Source organism: Aulonocara sp. 'chitande type north' Nkhata Bay, linkage group LG18 (genome assembly GCF_057382095.1).
Source record: "Aulonocara sp. 'chitande type north' Nkhata Bay isolate Kocher_YH1m ecotype deep benthic linkage group LG18, A_spYH_male_GT1.1, whole genome shotgun sequence".
Lineage (NCBI taxonomy): Eukaryota > Metazoa > Chordata > Actinopteri > Cichliformes > Cichlidae > Aulonocara > Aulonocara sp. 'chitande type north' Nkhata Bay.
The window spans coordinates 8,770,390-8,791,245 of record NC_141361.1 but is presented as its reverse complement, the minus strand read 5'-3'; the positions used below and the strand labels follow the sequence as shown (position 1 = coordinate 8,791,245).

General features: G+C 39.4%; 1 protein-coding gene across 7 annotated transcripts in view; it reads left to right on the top strand.

Annotated features, from left to right (window-relative positions):
- LOC147307946 (rho GTPase-activating protein 12-like) overlaps nucleotides 1-20,856 on the top strand; it is a 59,694-nt gene that overhangs the window by 28,302 nt on the left and 10,536 nt on the right. For 3 of the 7 annotated variants that reach the window (XM_086273641.1, XM_086273634.1, XM_086273636.1), the window contains exons 3-8: nucleotides 16,528-16,794; nucleotides 18,495-18,710; nucleotides 19,085-19,165; nucleotides 19,452-19,580; nucleotides 19,733-19,795; nucleotides 20,221-20,295. In XM_086273641.1, the coding sequence (XP_086129767.1) occupies nucleotides 16,528-16,794; nucleotides 18,495-18,710; nucleotides 19,085-19,165; nucleotides 19,452-19,580; nucleotides 19,733-19,795; nucleotides 20,221-20,295 (831 nt within the window). The remainder of the gene's footprint in view (nucleotides 1-16,527; nucleotides 16,795-18,494; nucleotides 18,711-19,084; nucleotides 19,166-19,451; nucleotides 19,581-19,732; nucleotides 19,796-20,220; nucleotides 20,296-20,856) is intronic. The other 4 variants (XM_086273639.1, XM_086273637.1, XM_086273640.1 and 1 more) reach the window with 4 other exon arrangements.

Sequence of the window (20,856 nt, the reverse complement as noted above, 5' to 3'; positions counted from 1 at the left end):
TAGGCAAGGGTGCTTTGTTTGCATCAGTGTTTAGATGGTTGTTAACAGCAACGTACATAAAAGGACCCAAGCTTGCAAAGTGTATTCTTTTATAATGAGATGATCATTGTATAATAGTCGGTGTCAATAAATGATAATTGAGGATAGAGCCTCATTTACTTCCATGATCATTGTTATTACATCATGTTCGGTCAGAGAAACCAAAGATATCTTTGTTTGTTTTTGTTTTTTTTAACATTATAACATTCTGAAGGCCTATTTCACCTTAATTACTATTCTATAGAAGTTTTAATTACTTTAGCAAATCACTACATTCACCGTCTGTCTCGTTTTTCTCCACAAGTTTCTCCCACAAAGTAATTTTTAAAAGGAGTTTTGGCATGCTACGGGCTGACTACAGGATTGTACTTAGCCAGAGGGATCTTTCTTCCTGACTCTTTCTTCTTCATACCTGGCCTTTACTCTCCTCCTCCTCCATAAAGAGGTGTGCTGTTGAGGCATGATTCTGTGAGGAAACTGGGACTCGTGGCCTCATCTCTGTAGCCTGGAGGAGGGGAGAAGAATCTGAGGGTATATATATTTTTTATTTTTTTCCCTTTCTCGCTCTTCACCACACCTCTTGAATGTGTGTAAAAGCAGGTCGATACACAGCTCTGTGGTGAACAGAGTGTGAAAAATGAGCTAGGAAAAATGCACAGAGTGATGGAAGGATTACAAAACAGAAGATGTTTTTGTGCTGATATTCAAAATCCTTGACCACATCAACTTGTGAAACCACCTCATCAGATGAGAAAATGATTTATTACTTTACTGAAAAACGACAGCTTTCTCCCGTTAATAGTAAAGGAAACATAAAAAGAGAACATTTTTTAAAAACTGTTGCAGTTTCCTTTTTAAGAGCAAATCTGTTATGTTGGCCTGTTTTCCAAAGAAAAAAATGGTAAATGGTCTGCATTTGTATAGCGCTTTTCTAGTCCCTAAGGACCCCAAAGCGCTTCACACTACATTCAGTCATGCACCCATTCACACACACATTCACACACTGGCGATGGCAAGCTACATTGTAGCCACAGCTGCCCTGGGGCGCACTGACAGAGGCGAGGCTGCCGGACACTGGCGCCACCGGGCCTTCTGACCACCACCAGTAGGCAAACACGGGGTTAGTATCTTGCCCAAGGATATTTGGCATGCAGCCTGGGATCGAACCACCGACCTTCTGATTAGTGGCTGACCTGCTCTGCCACCTGAGCTACAGCCACCAAAGTTCAGTGGTTTCTTATCTGGGATACATGACGATGATGATTAGTGAGGCTTCAGCAGGAACTGTGGCAGGCCAACCTATATGGACTCAATCTCAGTAAAAAAAACAGCATTTAAACTAAACTGCAGTTTCATTGTGTCTTCCCAGCAGTTATCAGGTTGTTTCTATTTCTGCCTCTGCATCTGATTTGGGGAGTATGTGTTGTATCCTTGGACTGATTGCTCTAGTTGTACATTTATTTTCTCATTACTCTCCACCAATTACTCTGCACTGTCGTTGACCTTGTAAAAAGACTTCGGAGGGAGCATTTGGGCGCATTGTTGAGCTTAATTACACCGAGGTTTCCTAATTGCTCTGTCATTTTGTCGTTGGATGCTGCTGCTTAACTTTTCTGCCACACAATTATTGGCCCCTTCGCTAGCTATAATGCAGTGTTTAACTGGCTCACTGGACCTAAAGGCATGGAGTGGTCTCATGGTGAATTCCTATCAGTTATAGATCATTAATTTCACTTCACTTCAGGTCATTCCAGCTTCATTTTGTGTAAATGGCACAAACTATCAAACCATCTCAGAAACATAATAAGGTCATTGCCCTATATTATAATATTTATGGCTAATGATGTATATGTATATAAATGTATATCAGGAAATGCACTTAATTTATATTTGCTTTTAAAAGCACAGTGAGTTTAAGCTGAACATAGTTTCTAGCTTCATGGTTTTATTTAAGGCTCTGCTAAAGTAGCTTTGCAGGGTTCACAGTTCACTCTATTCACCTTATAATGGCCTTGGTGCAGCTCCTTAGTTCTTTCTCTCTCTGTTTTTCACTCCACTTTCTTTAAGTCAGCTCTCTTCTGGTTGGCTACATCTCGTAAACCGAAGGTTTGAGAAGCACATGGCTGGGATTTAGATACTCAAACAGCTGAAGCTTTTTGACCCTGATGATAATATATAATAGTCATCCTCTCTCTTTGACATCATGACCTCATGTTTGTGTTGTGAGTGGACATTTTTTCTTGACCATGTATTTTATTTTTGTGTTGAGTATGAAGAACAGATTGTTTGCAAGACATTTCCAAGTAAATTGAGGTCAGTTTGTTTACACTGCACATTTAAACTTGAAGGTTCGAAAACATAAACCCACCCGTTTAAACCATATATATAAATAAAATAACAAAAAAATAAAAGTTTAAGCAAGTATTGATTTGATGATTCACTACATAATCTGGAAAGGTCAACACTACTTAAAAGCTAGTGGCGAACTACTGTGTCTACATTAACAGTAGACGAAGAGTGGATGCTGTTTTATATGTTCAGTCCAAGTTAGAGTCAGAGAGATGTGTGTGACTCTTGGCTTTCTAAATAAAGCCAGTTTAGGTTTTTCCATAAGAATGTCCTATTTACATGGCAGTCCAGTAACCTAGTTAACCTAATCAGGCCAAAGATGTAATGACCTCTTAAATGCAGGCTGTTTATTACATTTAACCACTGCAGATCTGTCTGAGAAATGGAAAGCAAAGTTGAAACTGACCTGATATGATTTGGTTTATACTTGATTTGGTGTGTTTTGTTCCAGATGTTTTAGTCATGGAGCACTGTGCCCTATCGAATGTCTACCCTCTGTGCCTGTTGTCTGGACATCTGAAAAAATATCACAGATAATTTTTATCAGCTTCTGAACCTATTTTTAGTCCACGCTGACGGGCGTTCTGGTAATCAGGTGGTGATGACAGATTTGTTTTGCGCAAATGTGTCACTGAAATAAAGTCTGTGCGGAAGAGGAAAGGAACAAATGGTATTATATGGTGCTGCTATAACATAAGCCCCCGCACCTCTGCAGTATTTTCCTCTGATTTACAGTAATCCTTAAACTTCTGTGTGCTGCCTTGTTGTTTTCTGGGGGGTGTGCTGCCAGTGAAAAGGCCACATTTGTCACGTCTCAGACATGACTCACTCTTTTTCCGGTGCCCACTCATTATTGAGGTCCACTGCATTTAGTGCCCATTACATCTATAGCTCTTTTAGATTTCTTTAATGTTTTTTATGCATTGAATCTCCAGTTTATTTAAGATATTAATGTTTCATGTTTGTTTTTCTTTGTGAATCATCGTCTTCCTCCTACTATTTTGTCCTCTATCTTTTGTCTCAGCCCTGAAATGTTTGCATCTGGTTAGTTATTACTTTCATCTCATGTTTGCCCATAGATGTCCTTTTATGTGACTTTAATATTGTACTTTAGTGGCAATATTGAGTCATCTTACAGTATGTAGGTAGTCTTTGATGTAGCTTTAGTCTGAACACCGCCTCTTTAATCAGCCCTATCTCCAATTGATTTCTCACCCACATGTTTGACTTTAGAGACGTTGTCGATGTATAACGGAAGAAAGTAGTTTTTGTTTTTTATGACTCCTGAGATAGAAAACAGTTGTTTGTAATGACCTCAAGGTTTTTATATCAGTGTTAGCATTGTGTTTGTGATTCTAGAGGCTCTTCTGACCTCTGCAGTTGTTCCAGGAAGTCTTTAGGTTTATGACCAATGACGGATTTTTATATTTTTAGTATGAGAGAACTGTTCTGATTCAACCTTTGTATTCTAGTAGAGAGGCTGCTATTTTAATTGTGGCTGATTCTCATGATGACTGTTTTCATGTATCATTTAGTCTATAGATTGCCATCAGATGATAAAACCAATAGTAAAAAAAAAAGATCCAAATACTTTTGGCTCTTTCCTGCAATCAGCTAAATAGAACTATTTAATGTTCACTTTTATTCTTTTTAAAAATCTTATACATTTTAAAGCTCCGTGTTGTTTCTATCTCAGATGGCCTGGTTTTATTAATGTACATTTTGGTTTCATAGAGTGTCTAGCATCACACGTATGTTATAGAAGGCTAAAGCCGTATAAGGCTGTATTAACATTGTGAAATATAAGAAAACCGGGGACCCCATTTGTGAGTGGATTATATATTGGTTTTTTTGTTTTTTTTTAAGTTAATTGTTATTTGTTATTTTTGTTTAACGGTCAGTTTTTTTTAATATTCATTGGGACAAAATTTAAGAAGTTCATAATAGATATGATGTAATACTGAGTATTTGGTGAACTGTAGATAACTATTGAAGTCCATGTGTGACAGGGATTGCAGTCATTACCCATGAAACAAGGAATTCCCAGTGAGATTGTTGAAGGACTTCCTGCCCTCTGGGAAAACTTTGACTCGGGAGGTAGAGTGGGTCATTTACTAATCAGAGGATTCGATCACTGAGTTATTCAGTGAAGTGTCTCTGGATGTGCGTGGTAAATGAAGGCAGCCTAGTATGGATGAACAGTATGGATGGATATGTGAATATTTATATGGAAGTGTCGTATTTAAAAATAAAATAAAATAAAATAAATTACTCCAACTCTGTATTACAAGACAAACAACGCTTAAGGCCACTGACTGACGGATCAGTATAATAGTCTCAAAGAAATGTATGTATTGATGTGTTCTCAGGCTTCCTGTGTTGGTAAATTTAACTGACATTTTAACTGTTTCATGCATGTTTTTCTTTTATTTCAGTTAGCTTTGTAAGTATTCAGTATTGTTTCTGTTTTCTGTTTATTGTCAGCCATTTAGCTTTGACTGAATAAAGTCTACTTAGATAATTGCAGCTCCCCTCCAAGCCTCTTTATCTTCACTCTTGCTGAATCAAGTGCTTCATGGCTGTGGTCTGTCACTGTTGTCTGGGTTAATGGATGCATAGCTTCATTCAATGTCAGTGAATGGACACCCAACACATTTGGACTGCTTGAAGGACCCCAGTCAGTGTTTGAAGAAATAATACCCAGTCCTGTCTGGATTTGTTTTTTAATGTTTTAGTGTGCCCAGCTGGGTCAGAGTGCACAACAGTGAAGCTGTGTCTGTCTAATAATAAGATCAGACAAAATGTGTACAGCGTGGCTGTACAGTATTCAGTGGTTTATCAAATTTTATGTCTCTTTATTTTTAGCTTTTTTTAAGGTTGTAATAAGTTTTGGTGTTCAAAAAAAAGTTAAAGTGATTTATGTTAGTTGGAAATGAAAAATGTAAGGTTTTTCAGACTGACCTTTCACCTGTGTTTACAGATGGTATATTTACCTTTCAAGTGAAAGTGTGGCGTTTACTATCTTTGTTTTACAAAGCCAGATGTTACAGTGTTGGCATAAGAAGGTGGAATGCTATAAACAAAGCTAGCTTAGGTGACTTGGCTTGTGAAAGGCAACCATAGATGGTATTTGTATATCACATGGACAGAGATACCTGTTGATTACTGCTAACATAAAAATAAAATAGTGCTAGAATTTAATCTGCTGAGAAGATCTAAGCACACATTTCTTGGATGGGCTTTTGGGCTGTGTTAACCCCACATAGTTTCATAAAGCAGAGAATTACCCATGTCGACTAGAACAGTGTACCAGGCTGGAAACGTGTCTGATTCATGGTTAACTGTGAGCATTTTAAGGGAATTATATGTTTATATAGTTTACATACTGGTTGTTTTATGTGATCAAATTGTGATAGATGTGTTGTGATTGTTGTTTTAGTGGACTCTAGTTGAAGAACAGGCTGTGTCCCGTTAATGTTCTCTGATGTTCTGCTGCTGAATGGGAAATAAACCGAACGTGTCCTGCCTGTCGCCGAGGGATTACTACAACAACAGTGCGCACACACATGCACAGCCATCTGCCTCATCACTCACAAATCAATTCAGAGTTCTGCTGCAGCCACACTGAGGTTAAACAGTATCTGACAGTGAATTAAAGACTTCGTTTGCTTTCAACAGCCTGATGGCACGTCAGACGTTTATCTTGACTACGAGAAAATGATAATCTCCGTCTGCCGAACACTCATTTATAATGGTGTAAATCACTCTCACACACACACACACACACACACACACACACACACACACACACACACAGTGAAGCTTGATTCTGCATGTGCTTGTCAGTTTTTGCTTGATAAAAGACAGAGGGGTCCATAAATTGAGTTATTGCACAGGTGATAAACGGTTCTACAAAAAAGGCCTAAAAAGCTGAGAGAAAGGATCAGACAGGTGCACAAAGCTGCAGGTGTCCTCTTGTACTGTCTCCACATTTTCCTATTTTCAGTTCAGCAGGAAATGTTTGGCATGCTGTATGGGCAGCTCTGTTGACATTTTCTGCTGCTGGCATTGACGAGTAAATGTTTTCGTCAGTGTAGCTGTCTCCACCTCCGCTTGCTTTGTCCCTGACATTTCTGCATTTGTTACGTTAACCACAAAAAGTCTATCTTGGCAGAAAACCACTGAAATAAATTATAAAGGTTTTGACTTGCGATCCATTATAGCACCAACAAAGGCAGAATTTTCAGGGGTTTAATTTTCTGCAGGAAAAACTGCACTTTTCCCCCAAATGAGCTTAACTAAGAATCTTTAATAGTTCTGTACAGCTTGTGTAAGAAACCCATAGTGAAGCTAAGCCGTGTTTACATCATCTTACTGTAATGATCGTAGCCTTTGTATGTGTATATGTATGTCCTATTTCCTCAATAATGGCTGGGCTGTAGCTCATGTGGTCATTGGAGTACGAATAAATGTAAATTATAGATAGAGAAAACTGTAGAAAAAAGTGCTTGTATGAATAGTTGTGATTTGGTGAGCGAGGCATATACAGCAGATGTATATGTTTCTTTTTGGGGGGAGGGGGATGTTATGTTTTTGTTTTTTTTGTTTTGGTTTTTTTTATCTATGTTAACTAAAAAAAATACTATAGATTCTTTTGATTTTCATTTCATCTCCCCCCTGCAAATGTGATGTTACATTCTCCGTTTGCTTTGTTTCATGGTCATGTCATACAGGTCATTAGCCAATGAAAATACCCCTGATTAACCTCCTTTCTAACATAAACAATTACCTAAACAATACGTTTGGAAAATGTTTTATTCATTATGACCCTAAAGGAGTGACTAAGCCCATAAGTTCATCAGGAACAGAAGTCTGGGCTGGGGCCATTTTCCCATTGACCTTCTGTGGTCTTTTCACAATCACGGGAGTCAGCCCCTGGCAGCAATTAACAGGAATGCAGGTTTAAAGTTCATTTAAACACACTGACTGCCAACAACAAGCTATGTGAAAACCAGTTAAAACCCACACCTCACATATCTACATGGAAGGACACATTCCCAAAACAAGCTCAAATTTGCAATTTATAGTTGACTGATATATGCTGATGACATGACTCATTCAGAGTGTCTGCATGGGCAGTTTTCACAGTTCACTGTCAGGGTTGAAATTTGGTTAATTTAAAGGCGCATGAGTGATTTGTTCAGCATAGCAGCAGCCTGCTGCTGTGCATCACACAAGCTATTCGAAGGAAAGGGTTGGCACTGGGACACACTGTGTGAAACCACCTTATTGAGATAAAGTCACCAGAATTTCACACGTAAATCATACATAATAGAGAACAGTGCAGAAATTTCTTGAATTAATTAAGAACCTTTCCTTAAAAAATGACTCATAATAACTGCTTTGTTTGCTTTTTAGCTTTTTAAGGCAACTCTGTGGCTGAAGCTTTTTAAGGCCAGCTGGAATAGTAGTGGTCTTGTAACCAGAAGATAATGAGGTTAAAAAAATTATTGAAAATAGGCCAGAAACTCTCTCTCTTTCGTGAACCATGCATCACCACTTAAATGAGTCTTTAAGCAAAGCATTTAATGCCCAGCTGTGCTAATAAAGTTTTTTTAAAAGCACCAAACAGTAGGAAACTGTTGCTTCAGGCCTGAGAGTGTGTTCATTTATAAATGCAAAACAGATTGATAAAAGTAGATCCAGTCCACTGTGCTGTAGCGTCTTAAGTTAAATGGGTAGTTTAAATAGAGTGGAGCAGACCTGAGTGTGAACACCTGGATTTGAGTTCCCACATCTCAATCTGGGCTCTTTTAGTTTGCCTACTGTGGTAATATGAGTAAGATTTGCAGTTGATTCAAGTTTTAGAGATTTTCAAATATTGTTTGAAAAAAAATGCTAAGGCTAAAGATGTTGTTGGGCATATTTGGCTTTACAGAAAACACAGGCGGTTAGTAGTTGTGATAGCCTGATGTTATCATGTTATAAAAGTGGCGTCAGTGTGCGATTATCTTGCAGTACAGCACATGTATCAAAAAGTTTTATTTACCTCAAACCTTATTTTTTTGCAGTAATCCAAAATCTTATGGAAAAAGTCAAAACTTTGTAAAGACTCTGGACAAGCTTAGTGTTCTTAGGAAACCTACTCAGGTTCATAACGTGCTCTGTTTATTGTGGCTGAGAATCAGATTCAGTGAACTGGTCTCTAAGCCTGTGGAATGATATTGTGACTGGGATTAGCTGAGCAGTAGGACGGCACAGATAAGGAAGAGTCTCTGTATCTTTGCTTCATATCTTCATCCTCCTCATCTGTGTTGGCTGGATTGACAGAGCTGGATTGAGATAACAGGCGTCAAGATGTCAGCATCAGTCAGTTGTGATTTAGATAGCCTGCTATGATGCAGTCCTCCATTTATCTATTTAAGATACAATGAAGCGGCCCAGAATAGGATAATCTCAACCACGGCTTGCTTTTCTGTGGTGAAAGTGAAAACATCATCTTTTCAATCTGGTTTTTCCCTTTTATGCTTTTTGTCTAAAGGATTTCTTTTTTTGATACATTTTCAAAACCAAGATAACAAATGCACTTTCCAGGCTAAACAAACACTACTTCTCTTAGCTGTTCTTAAAATCCCTCTTTAAATATCTAATGTTTCCTACCTGGCAACAGGATGGTTGGCTCGATGTCTGTGTGTTAGATAACAACATTAAATCCTCTGCTGGAGCCCGGATTGGAGGAGAAAGCTACATCTACATCTTCGGAAGTCACATCCATTTGTATTATGTGTCCTGAGCAGTGACCACACCTGCCCCCTTGCCTGCTACCCTCTTACATAAACACACACACACACACACACACACACACAAACACACACACACACACACACACACACACACACACACACACACACCTTTATATATAATATTTATACATGCCAGCTGTCCTTAATGGACCCCTCCAGCTCTCAGCCAACCGCTGTGCTGGAGTATTAGCATCATCAGCTGTGACCAGTCAGGTACATGAAATTAGAAGATTAATCGGCATCTGCAGAGTCTTAAAAACAACACTATCCACATCCTTTATCCTAAGGCACCTCTTCAAATATTACCCATTGTATTTTTAGACTTTATTAGAAGAACACATGTGTTAATGTGGGCACAGCTGCAAGCCCATGGAGTGAATAGATGACCCTGAGTAACACCAAGCCTGTTTCTGCTCACTTGTTCCTCTGTTTATGAATCTCATTAATGTGTGTGAGAACTTTACTGCATTGGATGGAAAAAAAATAAATAAATAACATGTTCACAATTTCTCTGGTTTATCAGCTTGTAGAGATTTCCCTAGTTCCCTATGGAAAAGATTGGCATCAATATTTGGATAACGTTCAGCCTTATCCATTGGACTGTGTTTAAGTAGTTGGCCTTCCTTAATTGACTGATTAATTATACAAGGTATTTTTTCCACTTATTTCCCTGTAATATTTTTTAAATCCAGCACCTAACCCAGTGGGGACTCATATTTAAAAATAAATAAATAATTTAAAATAATTAATTGATTCAGAATGTTGACATTGTTTTAGTAATTAATCACATCACTGGGGAAAAATGCTTAAAACTACACAGGTTCACTGGTTTCAGTTATGTAAATGTGAGTATTAGCTTTTTCCCCCCCTCTTATTATCATGTTAAATTAATTGAAATGAGTCATTTGGAGACGTTACCTCAAGATAAAAGAATCTGCAGTAAGCATTTTTCACTTGTTAATTTTTTTTAAGCCTACATTATTAATGTAGCTGATGGTGAGACCAGCCATGATGTGTACTTGGAGATGGTGGCACTGAGAAAAAGACAGGAGACTGCGCTTAGGTAGAAGAGTTTGGAGACTGTACATAAAAGTTTGTCAATCCTTGCTTATACCAATGTGACATATAGATGACGGCTCAGTTATCTGCAATAAAATACCAAGAAGCCTTTTTAAGTTAAAGATGGATTTGTAAATGTGATATTTATAAGGTGTAGGATAGTATTGTTGAAAAGGATAAGATTGACCATTTGTAGGAACTGAACACGTATCTGAAGTTATAACTGTAAATCAGTGACTTTAATAATATTAATGAACATCCTGTAGCATGCTTGGAAAAGTACAGATTTATACTTTCTTTTTGTTTTGTTTTTTTGGCATGTGATTAAAAACAACATTGTAACTGTACCACATACTGAAGGCATTTTGAGTTCACCCAGGTCTTGAACCCACCTCAGGCTGTTCTCTTTTTGTCCCTGCATTGTCTGCTCTTTTCTCCTGTTGAATGTCACTTCTCTTGGGTTGCGCAACTATCTTGGGTGGGGCCTGTGTTTCAAGGCCTTTCTGTGTGTTTGTCCATGGTTTGCTGTTCTTTATTATTCAGTTGGGTCATATTTGATGAGATTACCTCAGACTACACTGAAATAGGCATCAAGCTGCAATGAGCATGTGTTTTACAATCATGGGGTTTGTCCGGGTGTCTTTGTAACTTTTCCAGACACATTAAATGTTATTTTTGATTGCAAGCTCCTTCCCTCTGTGTTTTTTATTGTTTCCCTTTCCCTCTGTGTTCTTCCTACAGAAGAAAAAATGTCAAGTTTAGTTCACTGCTCGTGCTGTAAAGTTCTCACTGCGTTGCAGTATCTGTGATGTAATCAGCTCGGCTCTAACATAGCCTCCTTTCTTCCTGTTTCGATCAGGTGTTGTCATGCTTCCTAGCTGGTTTCACCTGTCACATGTAGCTATGAATTAAAGTTTACCAGTATACCAGTAACTACACTGATCCCAAAGTAAATGGGTAATTTTGTTTGGATCAAAAAAATGATTAAAACATGAACTTTCCATTGTAACATGAAACCTGTATCCCACATGTGAAGAAAAATGGGGAGTTTTTCTGCTTCCGTCAGCTACATTAGTGCAAAAAGAAATGTTATAAAACCCTTCCAACTACATTATGCAATACACTGTAACCACCGAACATGACCATGTAAAGCACTGCAGTGAAAAACCCCTCCAGTGAAACTAAAAAACTGAATGGACAAGGAAGTAGAAGAGGGAAAGGGCCGGCCTGTCTATTTTTGTTTTTGTGGGCATGATTGTGCATGTGCACACTTGTATGTGTGCACACTAGTCAAGCGCGCACACTTGATTCACATCAAAGTACCTGTGTGTGTGTTTGTGTTTGCATGGCCCATATCCCTGCAGGTATGTGGTAGAGCAGGTTCATCTGTGTCAAATAGAAGAGGTAAACGTGGACAGACACACCTCTGCCTCCTATTCCTCCTGCAATACTGCTACGTCTCTTTAGGTTTAACTTTGTTGTCAGGCTGCCACCTAAAGGACGGTGCGACCTTAACCTTTGTCTCTTTGATTGGTAAATTCTTTAAAGCACGTGTGTAAACATTTTAAGGTACCCAATTATCGCAGTTTACGCCGTCTTTTGCGATGGGCCCATCGCACAGGCTGATATCGCGATGACAATAAATTTTCGATTTATTGTGCAGGCCTAATATATATATATAATCTCTGTAATCATCAGTTTGTAGTCATGATCACAATGTTGCACATTGATCTGTTTTCAGAGTGTTGCTGAAATGATTTGACTAGAAACCAGACATTTGTTTTTGAAAAGCAGCTGAGCAGTTTTACAGTTGACCCCATATTTACGAGAACCAGGATAACTTTGCATAAAATGAACACACTGCTCTGAATCTCTCAGCAGACGAGTCTAAATATAAACAGCATCTGCAGCCAGTTCTCTCCAGTGTTAGCGCTGATGGATTCACTGCCTGAAGCGGAGTCTTAGGTTCTTCTGTTTTTCCTGGTCCTGATGCGGTTTATCTCTGAGCTGAATAACACTGGGCCGGGTGGTTATTATTCAGACTGCAGGCTGTGCTGATAAGACTGTAAATTTAGAACTGGCAGCATCACTCAGTCCCTTTCGTTTCCCCACCCATTAAGCGGTGCTCTGGCCTATAATAGGAAATTAAGATGCTGAGCTGCAATCAGAACTGTTAATTGGCTGCTGCTGCTGCTGTGTAGTGAACCCTCAGGCTCAGACTGTGGTCTGTACACCGGGTGCTGTGGTTGCCGGACACTGGCGCCACCAGGCCCTCTGACCACCACCAGTAGGCACTTTACCCATTGCCTACTGGTGGACACAACGACCGAGACTGTCCAAGCCGGGGCTCGAACCAGCAACCTTCCGATTACAAGGCGAACTCCCAACTCTTGAGCCACGATCACCCTCTTTCTTCTCACAATTTGGTTTCTTAATGATTTCTGTTCGTGCCGTCTCTGAAAATGACCACTGTCATATTTGGAAATATTTGTTTTGGGAAATATTTGATTTTCCTCCACAAGGAAGAACATAAAACATCGTTAAATGTTTCTGATAGTGTAGCATTTCCAAACTTTAGTGCTGCACACTAAAATGGGTTCTTTCTTCTTAATTTAATTTGCCTGCTTGATTTCCCATGATTCCTTATTTTTGTTTTACTTTAATTTATTTAATCCTAAATGTTCATGGTCATTTCAGACAGAATTAAAGAATTAAACATTAAAAATGTTTATCATTTGTTCTAAAATACTTCTCACAGCCCACCTGCAATAACTACAAAGGCCACACTTGTTTCCACTTTTACCAGCTTGTAAACTGTAGAGGGTTTCTGTGTTCCTGGCATTGACTCGCAAGTGGCTCAGATTTATTGTGGCAAAGCAAACTTAATCAGCTGTTCACCCACTGAGCTGCATCGGATGCATTATACAAGCTCTCCTCTTATTGTCTGTATTATAAGATGGCACTTTAAACACTAGGGTTACTCATAAATACCTAATTTTATGCTTCATAAAAATGTCACAGCGAGTGCTTTATTTCGGATATTTCACTGCAGGAATCCCTGTGCAGAAAATGTGCGTAGGTGCTGACACCTGACTCCATTGCAACCTGTACTTAAAGCACAGTGTACTGACAAAGAGAGCAGCTTCCTCATACTGAGAGGTCAACCTCTTAATGTTCAGTGGCTTCAGAGCTCCGTATTGATTAGCTGGTCAGTCTGATAACACCAGATGTCCAGCACCAGCTGCTCAGGGATATACTGCTGCTTTAACAGAGTTAAGAGACTCCCTGTGCATTTTTAATGAGCCAACCTGGCAGTAAAGACTTTAGTTACATAATAGGGGTCTATTTGATAGAGCATATACAGCTTTGGTGATAAGCATGTTGTTCTTTTCTGTACTCCTGAGATGCTCAGATTGGTACAGGCATGAAGGGGATTTTTATTCTTGTGTTTTTACAGAATTGATACAAAAACAAACTCTTGTTTTCTGTTTCATTAGAACTTCTCATCTCTTTTAAAAATACAACCCTTTGGTCTGGCAGTAATACACAAAGTGTCTACTTGTCCTGCACAGATTTGATGGAGTATGTAGAGTGTTACACGCATATTGTCATTTACATAAGATAAGATAAGATAACCTTTATTAGTCCCACACGTGGGAAATTTGTTTTGTCACAGCAGGAAGTGGACAGTGCAAAAGTTATGAGGCAAAAATTAGAATACAATAAGAATAAATACAGTACACAACTGTACAGAATAGAATAAAATACTATATACAGTAGAATACAATAAAATAAATATACAATAAGATAAAAATAGAATACAAATACAAATACTATATACAACTGAGTAAAAATACAACGATGACAGAAAGGATTATTGCACTTAGTATTATTGCATATGTATGGATGTGTGTGCTTGATCAGTTAAAGTCTTTATTATGGAGTCTGACAGCAGTGGGGAGGAAAGACCTGCGAAATCTCTCCGTCCCACACCGTGGGTGCCGCAGTCTTTACATGAAGGTAATAGCAGTAAAAGGATGTGGATGTATATCACATATAATCAGAAATGACAAAAATCACCATCATCTAAATATCCTCCTTCGTTCGATTGCAAAAGCTTATAACAACAAAGAAGACTCTGGCCTGCCAAAGTGCAGTGAAGCTAACGTTTGATCCAGCTTCAATTAAACAAATGAAACAAAGTAAATGCACTTAAGGCACTGAGACATGATAGTTGCTGTGTATCAAGGAAAATAGCCTTTTTTTACCTACATTACATGCATGGATCGCATGTGGCTTGTTGCTGTACTGCTAGTAGAAAAAAACAAAACAACACTGCTTTGTTGAATTCGCAGAGTTGTCTTTTTTTCCACTTAAGCTTAAATTTCCGAGCAGCCTTGAGGAAACTGTGTTTTTCGTGGCCAAAACTGAAGTGGGCGACCACCTCTGTGGCTTTTTAACGGTCGATTGACTACCAGGACTTCCCCTTTGACAGATCCATGCACTAAATCACATGTTTGTGCAGCATTATGCAGGAAGACCACAGAACAGTCACCAGTGTTGCACGCTGCATGCAGTAAAGCAGACTGACAGCTTCAATCAAATCACTCAAAATACTAAACAGGGACGATGGCAGTGATCCGTTTGATGAAACGTTTTTCGCGAGCCATTTCAGTCCATGAAGAGGATGACGTATTTACTATTTGTCAACCACTGGAGGTAATTTGTCATGCATTTTAATTAATGGGTGGAAATTTGCTCAGCATTGCAAAAGCTTTCTACTGAATGCTGGCTGTAACTTTGAAATCTAGAGCTTTGCTTGATAACCCGCGTGGTCAGAAACTTTTAAAGAAAGTTTGGACTTCTGTGAAATGTTTTCACAAATAGAGGGATGAAACTGTTTTAATTATATAATAAGATACAGTATGTATATTGTGGTCCTGTGATACTGTATTGAACAGCTAGCATTTCTACGGAATATCAAGTTCTCCTTGGTACCTCCAGCTGTTTGCTTGGCTCCTGCATATTTCATCCCCATTGATTCCCATGCAATAAAAACATCACAGAGCCAACGTTGGGAGGCCTCAGGGCACTGGCATTATTCATGCCTCTCTCTGCCCTGTTGCTCTGCAGCCGCGCTCCTTCTTTGTAATGCCAACATGAAATAATCATGACAAGAAGCCCATTGACTGGATCACTGGTTCATCTGGGTTTTAAAGGATGCTCTGTCATTAGAGCAGAGCTGTACTACACAGCAATAGAAATGTTCTTCTTTTACTGAACAGGAGCTCTCTTGTTCACATGGCACTTGAATATCACCATATTTTACGTTCTTAGGAGGTTAGACTTGTAATCATGTTTGCCACTGGTTAAAGTGACGGTTACAGACTCACACTTAAAAACATTTGAGTCATGGTTGGTCAGGTTTTCCAGCTTGTTATACAGGAACATTTTTGTAAGTGTTTAAGTATCAAGACCAGATTGCTGCATGTTGAAATTAAAACAGGATCTGAAACGTAACTCATATTTTCCTTGTGAACTTGAATAGCTCAGTCCAGCCAGTATCATTTTTCACTGTCTGCAGAAAGTTCTTCTTCTGAATGATGTGTACGGGGGGACAATGCAAGTTAAAAAGGAATTCTTATCGTTAGCAGTTATCCTGTTAGTTTTTAAGTAAAAATGTCAATCAACACATTAGGGTTTGCCAGTAACCAGTAACAGTCCTTTTCTGTGTTCAGAGTTGTTCAGATGAGGTTGGACAAACTCTCATCCCAGTGTTTAGGATGCATCTTGAGCTAGTTTAACTTCCTCTTTTCTACCTGACATGGGTTATTGCCACTCCCGGTTGTATAACAGCAGCAACTTCCTTCCCTTGTCCTTCTCCAAGTTCATTCAATGATCTGCTCCTCCACGGCTCACAAAGCCTTGAAGTAGAGCTTGTAATTTCTCTCTGACTTTAGTCAGTTACTCAATGCTCCAGTGCAGCTGAGAGAGTAGAGTAAACCTCAAACCTACTGTGAAGATTAAATGATTGAGTTCATTTGAAACTCTGTAGGAATGGAGTGTGGGGGTGAGCTGTTTGATGTATGTGCCGTTCTAAAATGTTTCAAATGAAAATGTCTACCAGCTTGTGCGTGCAGCTGGTGATTTACAGCCTGAAAGCTGTGAATATTTTACATCATGCCCCTTCACTTACTGTCCAGGAACTTTTATGTAACAGACTTACATCCGGTCACAGATGAATCACAGTTCCCTCTTTCTTTTTTCCCTTCCTTAGACTGTGTCTTCTGGCCAGGGCCGCCCCGAGTCACCCGTCTACAGCAACCTCCAGGAACTGAAGATCACCCAGTCTACCCAGCCCCCTCTGCCCTCAGCCTCCCCGCTCCATGTGGTTGGAGACTGGGAGACCCATAAGGACCAGAATGGTAGGCACTTCTACTACAATCGCGCCACCCAGGAGAGGACCTGGAAGCCACCTCGAACCAGGGACAATAGCACCAGAAACTTGCAAGGAGAGAGCCACAGCACCGGAGAGAGCTCAGAGGTAAACGCAATTTACCGTAGTGGAGGTTAGTGAAGTATCGCGAGCATTGGCAACACTTTTGGGTTGCCTTTTCCTGAGCCATGTGCCCTAGTATCAAGATGCATTACTTTGAGTTTTAACAAGCAGTGACATAGCCTCGTGAATAAATATGAAAACATAACATTAGACTGATATATCATTTTAGATGCTTAATATGTGAAATGATGGATAACAATACATTTTAATAATGAGTTGTGTTGCTGTGAAATGTGCAGCAGTTTCATTGAATCCAGTCTGATTTGCAAATGCAATATATGACACTTTGGTAACCATAGATATTTTGGTAAACAGTAACAAATAGAAATATAAGCAGCTGCTTGGACTATGAGTAAGCCTGTAAGATGATCAAAATGTTTGGAGCAAGTTCAAATTGTTTAACACCCAGCAAGAGCACATAAAGTGACGTGAAACTGCCCATCACATCATTGGTACTGTAAAAATGCTTTAGATAGCTGTTACAAACATTACAGAAATCAAATACTTTTTTCATTTTAGGTATTTTTATCTTGAAAATCAGCAGAAACATAGTAGACAGCAGTCTACAAGTCAGGTAAAAATGCAGCTGTAAGAATCTGAGAAGTAGAGATCATAAAGGGTCTGGTCCTTTTCCTTTTTTTGCCATACATGTCAGCCTCTGATCAATCACTGCATAATTAATATGTACTGTCCCTTTTAAATAAGCATTAAAATAAAGCAGGTGCAGCCAGCCTTTATACAGCTCTTCTGACAAAGTTTATATTTTATTAAATCCTTTAATCTAAATTAAGTCCCAATTGTTATCGCATCAATTTTTATAACAACATGAACTCGGAAATGTTACTGTTAAACCTTCGAACAGGTGAGCCATTAATCACCTGATGTTGCAAAAATGTTGACAAAGTCAAACTGGTTCTCACAAGCACACAGTTACATAAACCCGCTTGTACACAGAAGTTGTTCATATATACTCACCCAGCGTCAAAGCATGAGTCAGAGACAAATATTAAACTGAAAACAAATATGCCGTGGCAGTACTTCATCACATATTGTGGCTGTCTTCTCACTCACATTGCTATACGCGTAGACAGACGGAGGCAACTGCAGAATTGCTCTTTCAGCCCCGCCAGATTGTTTTGGGAGATTTGGATTATCAGACAGAATATATCTCGGAGATAATGAAAGTTCTTGTTTTCTTTCTGACGCAACAACAGAATGATTTGTCCTCGAAAAGCTATGAGTAAAAGTCCACAATGCTGTATTTCAGTTCAAATGAGATGACTACAGCTGATCAACAGTGAATGACTATTTTTATAATCAGCTCACACACATACACACACGCGCTAGTGACTTACCACATACCCCTGAGTCATCTCTAATACTGACTCAGCCTCTGTTTCATTAAATGACTGCACCACACTGCCACCTACAGGCCCAAAGCAGGTACTGTCCCCTCATCTGTTCTGTGCCACAGTGCGGGAGCTGCCTTCATCACTGGCCAAAATCAAGCAAGAACATTTTTAGCACTCTGTTGACGTTTCTGGGTCTCTATACTGAATCAAACTGGTGTTGGGTGTTTTACTGATGATTTATTGTTTCTGGGTGCATGACTGTCTTTTTTTCTCTCCAACGCTGTGGTGAAATTTGCCCTCTCCTGTCTCTTTCTCTTTTTAAACAAATGGCAGACCACCCCTCTCTCGCTCTCGCCGTCTTTCCTCCCCTTTCTCTCGCTTTCTATTGGTCGACTGCAGCCTCTGTCATCGGAGGACACCTGCTTCAGTACCTACTCTACCTACTCTAGCCAGTCAGACAGCCAATATGGCTCACCGCCACGTGGTTGGTCGGAGGAGATGGACGAGTACGGTCACACGCTGTACGTCAGTGACTATACTAACGAGAAGGTACCGGCTGCTCCGCTCCAATCTGTCTTTACTGCTGGGGGTTTCTGGGACTGCACGTGGGAGCAGGTTTTGATTTGATTTGCTGGAAAGTTCTGCTTGGGGGGCACAGCACAAATGTTTCCTGTTAACAAGGAAACTATGATGATACCAAACTATACACACTTTTACCTATTATTTTCTTATTGTCATAATTTGTTTTAATGGCTTTTATGTGTAACTAAAAGGAAACCCAATTAGGTCAAATCTACTCAGAAAATAAATTAATAAAATCTTAATCAAGACAATATAAAAGAAGGCTGAAAATTAATATATAAATAAAATACATTTTTAGGATTCAAACCACTGAATGATTTTTCTCCGGTGTGTCTGCTCAGTGGTTAAAGCACGTTGATGACCAGGGAAGACCTTATTACTACAGTGCAGACGGCTCCAGGTCAGAATGGGAGCTGCCGAAGGTGAGACGCTAAAACAGTCGAGCGATGAGAATTAATGGCGTACTGACCTGTCGTACAGGTGAGCACAGTGTACGTGCTGCACAACCGCACAGGATGGACCACATGTGATGGGGCGGTAAAGCTTCATACTTCAATGCGACAAGCGATAACTAGAGAATACTTGCGACATCTCTACTGCACCTAATAATTTAATATATTATTGCAAGGGCTTTTTTTTTTTTTGTTAATGAAAAAATGGTTTTATGGGTATACTGAAGTCATGCAATTCTTTGTTTCTTCAATGAAGTACAACCACTCCCCTCCCCAACCCTCTGGGGATGCTCCAAAGACCCGCAGTCTAGACAGAAGAAATGTGGAGCCCATCGTCCTGACCAAGTGGAGACATAGCGCCCACGTCCAGGACCCAGCTGACAAGGTCTGACACCCCTATACAACAAATTGTCAAATTGTACTATTAGCCTCATGCACCTTACTTATCCTTAAGGTTTCCTGCTGCACCTGGATTTAAAAATAGACCGAGATATTTGTTGAGTTAAGATTTTCAGTTGTAGACTGATTGCTTTGCAGCGGCTGTTAAAAACCAGGCGTTTCCGAACAGGCTCTGCACGCCCACATCCATACAAACACCAAGTCAGTGTCTGTTCCTTCAGCCTGCATGACCGTAATCGCACAACCGGAGTGATTATTAAACCTCCTTTCTAACTCTCAGTTGATTTTATTTTTAATTTAAATAATTTGCATTAATCACAAACTGGACTTTTGCAGCAATGTTGGATGATTGTCTTTAAAATGTACTGATTAGCCTGAACATGAAGTAGTTATAGCTGCATGAAACCTCATAGAAACTGTAGTTGCATCCACATCTTAATTAATAATCCTTTTGTGTCTCCTGGAAAACACACAGGTACTAGACACACATTATAATCTCACTGCTAATTACCATCACCCTCTTTCAGTTGTCCGTGTCTCCTTAACCTTGCATCATATTCTCATTAACCTTCTTTTGTTAGCCCATTTGACATTGTTTCTTTTTTTCATCCCTGTCTCCTGACTAGGACGCTCCTTTGGGTCTCAAGCCCCCCTCTCCTGACTCTGACTCCTGCCCTTCGTCTCCCAAGCCCCCCGCCTCTGTTAGTACTCACCACTAACCTCACCTTCTTCACCTCCTGCAGGGATTTAACGTGGTCTCAGATTGTTGGATGGTGACACATGTTGTATGGCAGGTTTCCTGCACAGGTCTTTGTCCCAGTTAAATAAAAGAAGCTCAACATCCTGAAGGAAAACTAAAGTCCAATTGAACAAATACCTTAAACCTGTGTAGGAAATCCTGTTAATAAGCAGCACTGTGGATTATAAAAGCATTTCTTGGCCTTGGTTAAGCACACAGAAGTTTTTATATTGTCAGAAATTGTTTCCCTGAGTTGGTTAATTCACCAAAAATCACCGTGTTTGTCTGAATGTTGCACAAGTAGTTTTAACGTTAGTTTATTCTAATACATTTTCATTCATTCAATTCTGCCTTTCAGAAAAGTGGTATAGTAGATTTTTGGATTTTTTGCCTACAAGCTAAAGGCTGTTATTATTCTGGTGGTGGGATGTTTGGTGGTGGCGGTGGTGTTTTTATACAGCAGTAGCAACCAAGATTAAACAGCATCTCTCTCTGTCTCTTTTTGTGGGAATTATCAAAATTA